The following is a 12,748-nucleotide window of genomic DNA, read 5'->3' as shown; positions in this document are numbered from 1 at the left end:
CAAGCCAAGTTGGTACCCAACATACCAATTCATCATGTGCTTTAATCTTCTGTATCAGCCTACGAGGGGCCTTGTCAAATACTTTACTCAAATCCACGTGGGCAGTTTTAACAAACATAACCTCAATCATCATTGTTACTTCTTCAAAAGTCTCAAAAATTGAGAGGGGACCTCCCATGAACAAAACCATGCTGTCTATCTCAAGTAAGTTCATATTTTTTTAAAATGAGGGTAAACCCTGTTCCTAATCTTTTCTAATAATTTCCCTGCCAATGATGCAAGGCACACTGGCCTGTAAATTCCCAGTTTGCCCCCATTGCTGCTCTTAAACAATGGAACATTGGTTATTCTCCAGACTTCTGGAATCTTATATAAAGCCCTTAACTCCGAGTGGCGTCATCAGGACGCCGTCATGATGGCGTTTTTTTTTAGCAGGCTTTCTTATTTTTATGAGGCCGAGTTGCTAACTCGACGCTCAACCCAGCACGGATGGAAAGCATACGAGGGAGCTGGCTGGATTCGAACTCGGGAGCCTTCGCTCCGAAGTCCAGCGCTGATGCCACTATGCCACCAGCCGGCTCTTCTGGAATCTTACTCATGGCTAAAGATCTATTAAGGTTTCAGCAATCTCCTCCCTTGCTTTACTCAGTATCCTGGGATAGCTCCCAACAAGGCCTGGGGAAGAAACCACCTCCACTGCCTTTCAAGACACTCAATACTTTCTCCTCCTTGGTACTGATATGCCCTAGGTTATCAACATACCCTTTCCTGACCCCTCCACCATCCAATGTCCTTCTTGGTGAATACCAATGCAAATTAATCACTGAGGACCTCGTTTATTTGTTCTGGTCCTATGTATAAATTCCTTCCTTATCCTGAATGGACCTACCTTTTCCCAAGCTACCCAACTGGCTTCCAATAAGGATACAATCTGTTTCAAGCTTCCTCCCACTTCGCAAAGCCATGCTGGTGAGCAGTTTCATCGGCTACCGTTAATCATCACCAGCTGAGGTGGGTAAGGGGAGGCTGACGAGAATAGGTTACACTATTTGGGGAACTAGCTTTGATGGCACTGCTTCAGGAGCCAGTGTTGATTTGATGTACCTAATGGCCTCTATTTAAAAAAATGTAAGAACAGACATTGATAAATGAGAGATTCAGAGTTTAATTTTTTCATTGCTATACTACCTGTGTCCTCTGCTTCCACAGTGAGAATTTAATGATCTCTCTACATCAGACAAGTTTCCATTTTCATCTTCATCTGACTCATTGTCCTCAGAATGGAGATCTTCCATTATAGATCTCAGAGGACCTGTTCAAAAAGATAAAATACAAAAGAAATTCACAACCAGACTCGCAGATGGATAACAATTCAGATCTTTCACCTCACTCCAACCTGAAGACAAACTGTTGCAGTTACTGTCATGCACAAAGAACAAAGTTGACACTTTACCATGGAAAACACTGGGGCAGTGTACACTCATAACAACACATGTGCACCTCTTCTGGAGGTCAGCCTTTGGAGATCAAGATCAGAGATTCTTGTTACCTTGTTGTGTCTGCTCCAGGAAGTTGCTCGGGGATTAAGTGTACAAAATCAACCAAGGCTACTTAATTCAAGAGCAAGAGGCAGCAGAGCACTGGTTATTATAACCCTGCACAAACAAGAGAAAATCTGCAGATGCTGGAAATCCAAGACAGACACAGACACACACACAAAAAATGCTGGAGGAACTCAGCAGGCCTGGCAGCATCTTTGGAAATAAAAGGGTACAGTCGACGTTTCAGGCTGAGACCCTTCAACAGGACTCTATGCTTTGGGCCGAGACCGATCATCAATGTCCTGATGAGGGGCCTCAACCCAAAACGTCGACCGTTTACTCTTTTTCATAGATGCTACCAGGCCTGCTGAGTTCCTCCAGCATTTTGTGTGTGCTGCTTATTATAACCTTGCAAATCATTTGGCAATACTTTATCAGGAAGCTTTGAGATTGAAAAAAAATTTGAATTTAATATAGTTTATTGTGCACTACATTTATCAAATTTAAAAGCTCAGCAATTAACCTAGAGGCAATCCTAGGTAAAGGTTAAGGTTTGTGACACAATTAAAGTCATTTCACATGTGTTCAATGCACTTTGCATAATAAGAGTCCATCATTAACTTCAGTGCCAAAAGGTAAATTGTTTTGCTTCTTTTCTCATTAGTCTGATGATTGGCAGGTCAAGACAGGTCAGACCTGTCATGCACAGACCCACATCACGGCATGCATAATAACTCAATTTGGTTACTAGAGTTCAGCATTCAATGCAAGTGCTTAAATATTTAAAGCTTTATAACAAGCATCATTCAAGTTAAATTTATTTTATAGCCACAAAGATCAGAGAGGTGTTACAGGACCTTGAGCACACAGTATGTTTTAGGAACAGCATCTTTCCCTCCACCAGCTTTCTGAATGGACAATGAACTCACAAACACTATTTTTTGCTTTTTGCACATTTTATATAAAAATCATAATTTATAGTACATTTTAAATATTGCACTGTACTGCTGCCTTACATTTACTCTTTGTCAATGATAATAAACCAAATTCTGAGATGAATATCTTGAGCACTAAATTTAAAACACTGATGTACTGAGAATAAAAAAAGCAGTATGCCATCCTTCAGATCTGGAATGAGAACCGCAGCAATCCATCCTTGTACCATTTATCTCCACACCAATCATTTTACTCGTTTTGAAACGTGGCGTGTACAAAATGCATAAGTAGCATTTAAAGATTCACATGATCGCTTCTGTTTCAAGCTAGTCAGAAACAAACTGTCATAGCAACCCAATGCCATAGATGTAAACAAAGTCTGGGGTTTGAGTGACAGGTGAATGCCTGGCTGCACTGTCAGCTAACAAACTTGTTAGACCCCAGTTTGATAACCTGGTCAACATTCACTCAATCAAAGTTTTACTTGGTCCACCAGCAGCAAATGAGAAATGACCAAGGTATGTGCACATGTCATACTGCCTGAATCCATCTAGTGTTAAAGCAGAGGAGGTTGTCACTTACACTATTGGCTGTGTCTGCACTTGTAAAGAATTCACAATGTCATTTTTTGTTCCAAAAGTCAGATTCCTATTAATTTTTTAATCCCTCTTGAAGGTTGATTTTGAGCCTGAATCCTCCACAATTGCAGCAGACCATCTCACACCACACTAGTTCTCAATGGGAAAACATTTCCTTGATTTCCCCTTTAGTTCCTTTGCTAATTACTTTAAAAACATGAAAGTTAGTCATTAAGCAATTATCAAAGATGAAGTAATTCCTCCATATCTGTTCTGTCAAAAACTTACAAGTTTGTATAGTATTTGGTATCTGCTTTTACTTTTCCTGCCCTGAAAACAAACCAACACTTTCAGTATGTAGAACAAATGTCTTCCATTGCTGGTAGCTCGAGTTGGCTGCTTGTTTGTAGGGTTATTTGCAAAATCAGGAGGTTAGGTTGCAAACGTTTCATCACCAGTCAAAGTGACATCATCGGTGTGCAATTTAGTGTCCATCGTTTCTGCTGAGTGCACACATTTATACTGGTACGACCAGTTGTTCTGATTGGTTGGCTGTCGTGCTGGCTGCTAGCTCCCACTGGGTCCTGGCCAACAGGATAGCTGAGTGATCTCTGCTGGCCTGTATCCCTGGACATTGTGAGCTTTGGTTCCTGTGGTGCCTGCAGCTCGCCCCTCAGCCCCGACCCTGCAGATGCATTGGTTCATAAAACTGTGCTCAATTCAACAGAGTTAACAGAGTCTTCCACTGAGAACCAAGCCTCTAAGAATTCCCTTGATTTCTTGTTTTGTGTTTCTGCCAGAATTATTTTTTTTAAGATTCCCAGATGAACTTGTGTCCTTCTTGGTTTTCATGCACTGAGATGAGTGACAGAGGATAGCGCCTACTTACAGCTAGCTGATGTTCATGTAGTCTCGTGCATCGTTCTCTCCCTGACTGTCCCACATGGTGTTTGGGGCAGTCTCCACACTGGATTTGGTACAGTACATTTGTTCTCTCCACGCGGGCTGTTGGATCTTTGGGTCTCGAGCCGAGCATTCTGATAGTTGTGCTGGGTTTATGTGCTACCATTATTCCGTGTGGTTGGAGCAGTCTTGCTGTCATTTCAGAAATTTCCCTGATGTATGGTAGCCTTGTTCTTGTCTGCATTTACCTTTTCAAAATATTCACATGCAATGGCTATCCAAAAAACTTCATCAAAAGGTGTCACGCCTGGACAAACCTTTTAACTCCTACTCAACAGACAAGAAAACTACCCACCGGACTACGCAAACGTCAGCTAGATGCAAGCAGACACAAGCCTCTGTAACTCATCTCACTACATGAAGATCAAGGGCAGAAGTTTGCCTGGGAAACTACTAAAATCCTGGCAGAAGCACAAAATAAGAAATCAAGAGATTCCTTTGAAGCTTAGTTCTCAATGAAAGACCCTATTACAAGCATTTTCAACTGGACGCAATTTAGAAATTATATGTCTGCGGAATTGGGGTCGAGGGGTGAGCTGCGGACACCCGAGGAACCCACACTCACAATGACCGATACCGGGGATACCAGCCAGCAGAGATCACTCAGCTATCTGGTTGGCTAGGACACAGCAGAGAGTAGCGGCCACTGCGACAGCCAACCAATCAGAACGAGTCAGACCAGTATAAATGGCAGCACTCGGCAGAAACAACACTCAATCATGCACTGACTATGTCACCCCGATTGGTGAGAAAATGTTTGCCACATAACCTCTAGACTCGGTGATTGCTGGTATATTCCTGGTTACAACTGCTGTTCCCATTCTGTGATTACTGCATCTGGATGTGGTGCACAGAAATGCAACAGTAGCTGGAAGGCCTTTAAAGTTAAGATAAATTAGTGTCTTGTAAAGCTAAGATAACCATTGGAAAGAAACAACTTAGAACTCGTCTAGAGTATTTGATGAGATGCATACAAATACATCATCAAAAAATATACATTCTTTTAATATATATAAAAAATTAACTAGGTATTGACAAAAATGACAAGCACAGGAATTATTAGGTACATCCACAGAAAGCAATACTGAAGCTGTTGTTGGGAATGGTTTAAATTTGACAGGGAGAAGGGAGGGGAAACTAGAGCCAAGAGGGGATAGATCAAAGTGTGGAAGATACCCCACAGGCTGGTAAGTATAACAAAATCATAAGCACAGGTGGATGAATACAAAAATCAGAATAAGATGGACAAAAACCACCAAGCCATACCAGGCACTATAAACAATATGCTTGAAAAGGAGATTCTTGTGGTAACTGGAATGAGAAAGAGACAAGTGTTGTGAGAGGGGGCACGGGAGATGATCGAGTGCGGCTGGGCATCTATCAAGTGAAGCAGTTGAAGTTGGCATCAAGGCCTTGCCTCCTCTTCCTAAAAGCATTCACATCTCTGCAGAATGTCACGATTTAAAATAACAAGCATGAATGGAAAAACGGACGTGAGGCAAATAGCACCTGAAAGCATGCCCCAAGGAACACCACTGGCTTCTAGATTTCTCCCAATGCTTAGAAAGCAAAAGGTGGCTGTTGGGTCAGGGCATAATTTTATAAATATTAAGAATTCAGTAAAATAAGAACGATGGAAGTGTTAGTCAATATGAAACATGGCAATTAACGTACACCAGCACAAAAAAAAATCAATATATTGTGAACTAAATATAGCTGAAAGGGGGCAGAAATACTGGTAGGCTCAACAAGACGAGGTATCGCAGAACAATCTAATGTAGACAACCGGATTCAAAGTTACACCTAGAATCTGTAGCATGCTGATTGAGAATGGCCTAATCTCTGGAAATGGGGGACCAGATTATGAAGGTGGTGGAAAGGGGAAATTGGAGGTAGCTGAAATTTTAGATTCAGATTTATCACATGTACATCAAGACATACCGTGAAATGTCATGTGCATTAACAACCAGCACAACCAAGGATGCGCAGGGAGGAGCCCACAAGTGTTGCCACACATTCCGTTGTCAACACAGCTTTCCCACAATGCTCAGCAGAACAACACAAGCAGCGACTACAACACCAAAAACACGCACACCTCCACCCACCCACTCACCCACCTCCAACCTCAGGACAGGCTCCAGGCCTCCAATCCTTGGACTTGGACTCTCCAGACATGGGGCCATTTACCTCCAGACAAGCTGACCCTGGAGCTTCAACCTTCGGCCTCTACCTCTGCACCTGCCAAATTTGGTCCTCAATCTTGGGGCTTCTACCCTTGGACACACCGCGTTCCAACTGTCCTCTTTGCCCTCCAGACTTTGCCAATCTCTGGGCATCAAACCCAGGACTCGCCGATCACAAGTTTGATCAGCCTAGGAATTGCAGACCTTTGACCTTGGCGACCCGAGGGAGGTCACTACTGCCCCCCTGGACCTCTGATTTGGGACTCATCAGCTGGGGGGGGGGGGGGGGGGTCACTGGCCTCCTCAGCACCTGCTGGCTCGACCTCCAGGATCTCTAACCTGCAACCACGGAGCACTCTGAACCCCGGCTCCCACCCCAGCTCATTTACTACCCCTGACCTCTAACCTCTCCCTCATTCCTTTCCATAAGCCTAAAGCTGACCTCTAACTCCCCGTACTGCCCCCAAAGCTATCAGTATGAACCACGGGGGAAAAAAAAACTAACTTTGAGTCAGAACATCAATGAACGTTGCAGCTGGACACCATCTTGCATACTGAAGTAACGTGACTGGTCTGAGTCACGAGAAAGGCACTGAAGCTGGCGACAATGAAGTCTTTATTGATCTCCAGGACAATCTCAATATCTTCATAAAGTTAATGGAGATGATAAAAAGAGCTACACAAAATAGAAAATTTCAAGAGATTTAAAAATATGTATGGATACCATTTCAAATCTTTACCTTGTCTATTGTTTTGAGATGGTGTAAAACTTGAACTGGAACTAGAATCAGCAGGACTTGGCTGTTGAGACTTAAAGGAAAAACACAAGAAGAAAACAGTCAGTATTGTTGCAGTAGACCAAATGTGGCAATCAAATAGTTATTGGACTCTTATGTACTCATGTATCTGCCTTATTGGAAAATATAATCAGAACAGAATTAGAAGTTCTTAAACTAAAATGCAAATACAGGTTATCATTAAAACCAAAGTATAATTAAAAACAGATTATTATTTGTCTATATCCAGAAATAACCAAAGTACAGTTTTACAGTGTAGCAATAGGTTCAAGTACAACTTGAATTGTCATTCAACCATACATGAACACTCATGCATACAGCCAAATGAAACTGCGTTCCACTGGAGCAAAACACAGTACCAACAGTCATACACAGCACAAGGTACATATAGCACATAGAAGATAGTGAGCACAGACAAGATAGTAGTAAAATACAGTCACACAAAAAAAAAGTCCATTGTCCTGAGTCCAAGAATTTTGCAGCAAACACAATACAGCTTGTCTTCTGTTGAGTGAACACTAGGGGGCAGCACCAATCACAGTATAGATACCGTGCCACACTCTGGTGGAGCACCCACCTCCAATGCCACTCCCTGAGTGCAAATAGACAACACCATGGCTTGAGGCCTAGACCTTGCTACAACTGCGGTCACGCAGCTTCTGGACCATCCGCCCTCGCCGATAAACCAATGAACTGGGCTTGCGGCATTCCACAACACCAATGTCCAACAGGGTCTTGCGATCACAAAATCGACTAAGATAATCCCTCACTGATAGACTGCACACCAACACCTCTCTGTCAGAAGTAGGATCACAGTTCGCACCGTCCAGCTCCTTCAATTCCTCCACCAATGAGCAACTAGCTGACGGGTTAGACCTGCAGTACTTTAAGTTCGTAATGTCCAGAAGAGTCTTGAGCAAAAAAAAAGTTTTAAAAAAATGACAATAACTCCTTTAGTTGGCCCCGTAAAAGCCACTGCATCCGAGTGCGCCGTCATCTTACTAGCAACATTCCAATTTGAGATGCCAATATTTCTTTTTACTTGAAATATTACTTTATAAAAAAATACATCCAGAATTTGTCACATCTTCCTCCCCTCTCTATTCAATGATGATTATCCTTTTCAGTTTCTACAAAGTTCTTCAGTACCGAGTAAATCTCATTAAATCTCAACTTAAATTGCAGACATTGAACCAGTTTTATTACTCAAAATATTCATCATTGTGCTCATGAAGACAGTTTCATAACTGGCACACTGTATTACATCAGACTGTTGCTCAACAGCAAAACACTGAAGATGGACCACTTCCCACAATTAGGAAACTACCTCCCAATTTAATCAAGCATGATAAGATTCATCAAAATCTTTGGTCGATTGAGGAAAATAGTTTTTGAAAATCAAAACTTCAGACATGGAACAAAGCTACCAAAATCATTCATCTTCATACTTGCTATTAAGAACTGTACTACCTACAGCTGGTATCTCAAGACTTTGGAAAGATACTAAAGTTGTTGCTACAAAAATCCTTCAAATTCACTGGAATGTTAAATGAAACAATGTCAGTGTCTTCTCCATGGACAAATCTCCAATAATGAGGCCATATTTTTCACAGTCTGCCTAACATAGACAACAGCTAGTTGCATGTCCAACAACAGACTCCCATGAGAGCTTAGAGCACTGTGTCTCTTATAGAAAAGGTCTTACAAGGTGTACAGAAGAACATTCAAATTCCCATACTGAAATCCAAAATTAAAAAAAAATGTAACATCCCCATTGGTCCCTGGAACTCTGGCCAGTGACTGTCCAACATGGAAGTGGCCACATCGAGAATACATCAGGAAACTTAACTGGTGCATCAGAACCCTATACGGGGATTGTATGGAGTAGACCATTTCACAAAATAACCAACCATCTGCCTGAAATGTCAATGAGTTCCCCACATTGGTCTTATCAGTCACCTTGCAGCTTACAGAAACAATGTGAAAGTCAGTCATCCTTGACCCTGAGGGACTGTCTATGCAGAAGACAAGACCACCTACAGTTGCAACTCCAAGTCCAACAGAGTGCCATAGTCAGTCCTGGCTCACTAAACACAGCATCTTCCTGCCTGCTCTCAGACTACCAGTTCTTCCCACAGTGCAACTTCAAAGCCAGCTCCCAATTAACAAGGGCCACCACAAGTAAAAGCCCTGGCTCTAGAAATGCTTCAGAGGGTTAAACAAGTTCCCCATGTTTACTCAAACACATGATGCTTGCATCAAATATATTTTAAAAATTGAAAATGAAAAAGATTAAAACACAAACACTAGAAAAGATTGAAAACATAAATATATTTAAATGTAATTGTTATGAACCCATAAATTATGTCGAGCACCAGGCCACTATTTTAACAATAATCATTGTTAATTCAACTCACATTCCCACCTCTCCTTGGTAACCTTTCATCTCCTTGCCTGTTGACTCTAAGCATTCAAAGACATAGCTTCTAACACCCGTTGGGATTCCAGACACGCACAACTCTTTGAAAGAAGGACTGTATTTCATCTGCCTTTAAGTGAGTGACCCTAAACTCAGTGATTTCTACTTCTAGAATCTCCGTCAAGAGGAAACATCCTCTCCACAACATCTATCCTGGCAATACTCAAGATCATTGTTTTGACCAAGTCCTTTCTCACTCTTCTGAATTGCAGCAGATAGAAGTCCATAAGGAAGCTTACACAACCTAGGTACTAAGTTAGGTAGACCTTATCTGAACAGCTTCATACAGATAGCACCTTACTTTAAATTAATGTAGTAAACCCTGAGGACAAAAAGTAGACATGTACGGAAGGCTGAAAGTAAATCTAATGAAAGAAAAAGAGAATGTGCCTTAATTAGTAGGAAATGTGAACTTGGATTGAATCATCAAGGCTTCTAAGTAAGCTTGGTTAAAAAAAGGCATACGCTTAAATATCAAAGATTATTTTCTCTTGACTTTTTTGGAATAGAGAAAGCTACAGTATTGGATATGAGGTTGGGAAAACGTTTCCTTTCATAACACGAGTCAATATTGTAAAGTTTGGGAGCAAGTTGTTTAATAGGAACGAAAGAATTGAAAGAACAGACATGCAACGGAGCAGGTTCTTTTCCAAAGGATAAAATTACCTCAAAGAATGGGGTGAAAATAGAGCAATGGGGATTCATGATGTGGGTAAAGGTGTTCCAACTTATGCAAGAGATTTGGTAAGTAGTAAAAAGCAGCAGTTGCAGCTGAATTCATGCAGTATATTTTGGAGACAGAAGAAATAAACACATAAAGAAGTTTGAAAACAACAAATGCAACAGACTGATGTGGTCAAGCAGCTATCAGAATGGATAAAACAACTGTGCTGTTGGTATGTTTATTTTTGCTCCTCCTGGACCTGGAATTAAAAGGAATGACCGAAGTCTGGTTGGGTCCTGCATACTCAATGATCTGAAATCTTCACTGGCAACTTGGAATTGTTTACTTTCCACCAAAATATGCACTGTTTAAACTTGCGAATAATGCTTATAAAGCAGTAACTTAATCCAACGCTCATGAAAATAACTATCCTGTTAGTTTATATAGCAAAGGTATTCATAACTCAGTGCAAAGTAGACTGCTTAGAAACCAGGATTTGATTATGTAACTAAGTGCTCCACATCACAAGTAAATCTAACAAAAGCGAGAAAAGTTAAAAACAAAAGCACCAAGATAGCATGTAAGACAAAAGAGGGATTCATCTTCACCCAGTGACTGTAACAAAAGATTCTTCAAAATACCCATCTTTAGAAAGACTCCATCGCCTTACTTCAATTACAAATAAGATGATCATTTATTTGTTGACGAATAATTTGCAAAGCCTAAACTCAAAGCTGTAAATTTTGATAATTATTTTTGAATAAGATAGGAAAAAAGCAGCATTCATTTCCATTTCCTTCTCAATTTAAATGGCATTAATTTTTCTGGCTGCTCTAAACACATGATTTTTGTTTAAATGGGCCAAACTTAAAAGAAAGAAGATCAGCCCAAGTAGTAACCATGCTAAAATCTGGTCCACTACGAATTCAGCAGGCATTCTCTTTCAGAATACAAAGCTGTCCTACTGATTCGATATATGAAAAGGGGTTAGCATCTTGCTGGCTTTGACACCTCTGGAGAGCAGAGGCAATCTTTGGCACTAAATGTGTTTCTTGACAGTTTTACAAGCTGTTATTCCAAAGGCTGTGCTATTTATGGCGTCATTTACTTGGGGCATTTGACCACTTACCCTGTGGTAACTAATCGCTGAATATTTCGTTCATAGAACAGAATTAGCACGAAGGAGCCCTGAAACAAAGGAGCACTTCCTTCCCTTGTATCACCACCACCCACCAAACAAGTTGCAGTGTACCACAAAAAGTAAATACTTATTTTGCTGTCCTATACATGCCTCCTTTTTGGTTTATCTGTTTTCTGGCTTGTTACACGATTTATCATATCCCAAGACATGGTTTTCCCTTGCCACTTTCCTGGTGACTAAAGCTAGCCAACGGCTCATCTTCTGACATTTTCTTAAATCTTTTAAATGGAATTAATTCAGATTATGACTACTAACAATGGACCCAGAATTCCAAAAGATTTCAGTGAACATCCTGTTCAATAAAGTGCACAAAGATTTCTGGTCAAATACACTGAAAACATTTAAGATTATTTAAGCAAGATTATTCCTTCCTTCAGTGACCGAGGTCTTTTATGGAATCAGTTACTACTTCACAAAGTCTTTTTTTCCCCCTTTTTTATATGCTTCCAACAATTGAGGGGCAAAGAGGAAAGAGAAATGAGCTAATTTATGTCCATCTGTAAATAAATGAATGCCCCTCTAAACAGATTGAAAGATCTTCCATTTTATAACTACGGGCCTCGTCATGAAAGGTGGATTATGCACTTGAGGTGATCAAAAGCTATCACAGAGTACAATGGTGATAAAGTAGGCCATTACCCAGCTCTGCCCATTGTGAACGGATGGAGAATGCTACTAAAAGACCAACTAGGGTGGTAAACCGTAGTTAAGTCTATAGGTTTCTGGGGAGAAAGAGATGTACTTTGAAGTTTTTTGTTAATGCAATTTACAGCCTGGTTGTCTGTCTGGGTGTCTAGCTGACAGTAAACACATGCTCAAGAGTCTTCAATAAATCACAATCCCCTAACATGCTCTGGCTAGCCACACACCACTAAGGAACTCATAAAAACAGAACCCAACACTTATCTCTCTTCCGGACACTTACTTGTTTTTTTAAAAACAAATAAGGATGGTTGCATTTAAAGAAAACACATTTGTGCACCAAGAATCCTGAAAACAAGGTCCAATTAAGTGTACATTTCAAGTAATATTGTATCGGCCAAAGTATCTGAAAACTTCATACTGAAAGGAATTGATATAATTGCAAAATAAAAATCATGTATTATGATACACCAAGTACCATCACCAGTAAATGTGCCATGCTCAAGCCAGAGATGTTATGAACAAAATTACATTAAGCCATTTTCTGCTCATCATATATTAGAACTTTGTTCACAGGAGCTTGATGCCTATGATTCTGATACATGGAGTAATGTGTTTTAAGGCAGCTACCTGAATAAAGATACAATATCACCCGATCATTCTAAACTTGCTGTTCTAGCTGAATAACTTCCTTGCGTCAATCCATTTCACAGGACACAAAGCCCAAATCAACAGTCATCTCAGACAAAGAAAGTATTTCCTCT

At 40.7% G+C, this 12,748-nt stretch overlaps 1 protein-coding gene across 2 annotated transcripts in view; it reads right to left on the bottom strand.

The window, feature by feature from the left end:
- Nucleotides 1-12,748, bottom strand: part of mllt3 (MLLT3 super elongation complex subunit) — a 118,339-nt gene that overhangs the window by 17,074 nt on the left and 88,517 nt on the right. For both annotated transcript variants that reach the window (XM_072281791.1, XM_072281792.1), the window contains exons 6-7: nucleotides 6,942-7,011; nucleotides 1,189-1,312 (exon numbers count right to left, since the gene is read on the bottom strand). In XM_072281791.1, the coding sequence (XP_072137892.1) occupies nucleotides 1,189-1,312; nucleotides 6,942-7,011 (194 nt within the window). The remainder of the gene's footprint in view (nucleotides 1-1,188; nucleotides 1,313-6,941; nucleotides 7,012-12,748) is intronic.

The sequence above is a fragment of the Mobula birostris genome, chromosome 17 (assembly GCF_030028105.1).
Source record: "Mobula birostris isolate sMobBir1 chromosome 17, sMobBir1.hap1, whole genome shotgun sequence".
Taxonomy (NCBI): Eukaryota; Metazoa; Chordata; class Chondrichthyes; order Myliobatiformes; family Myliobatidae; genus Mobula; species Mobula birostris.
This window is presented reverse-complemented; position numbering and strand designations above follow the sequence as displayed.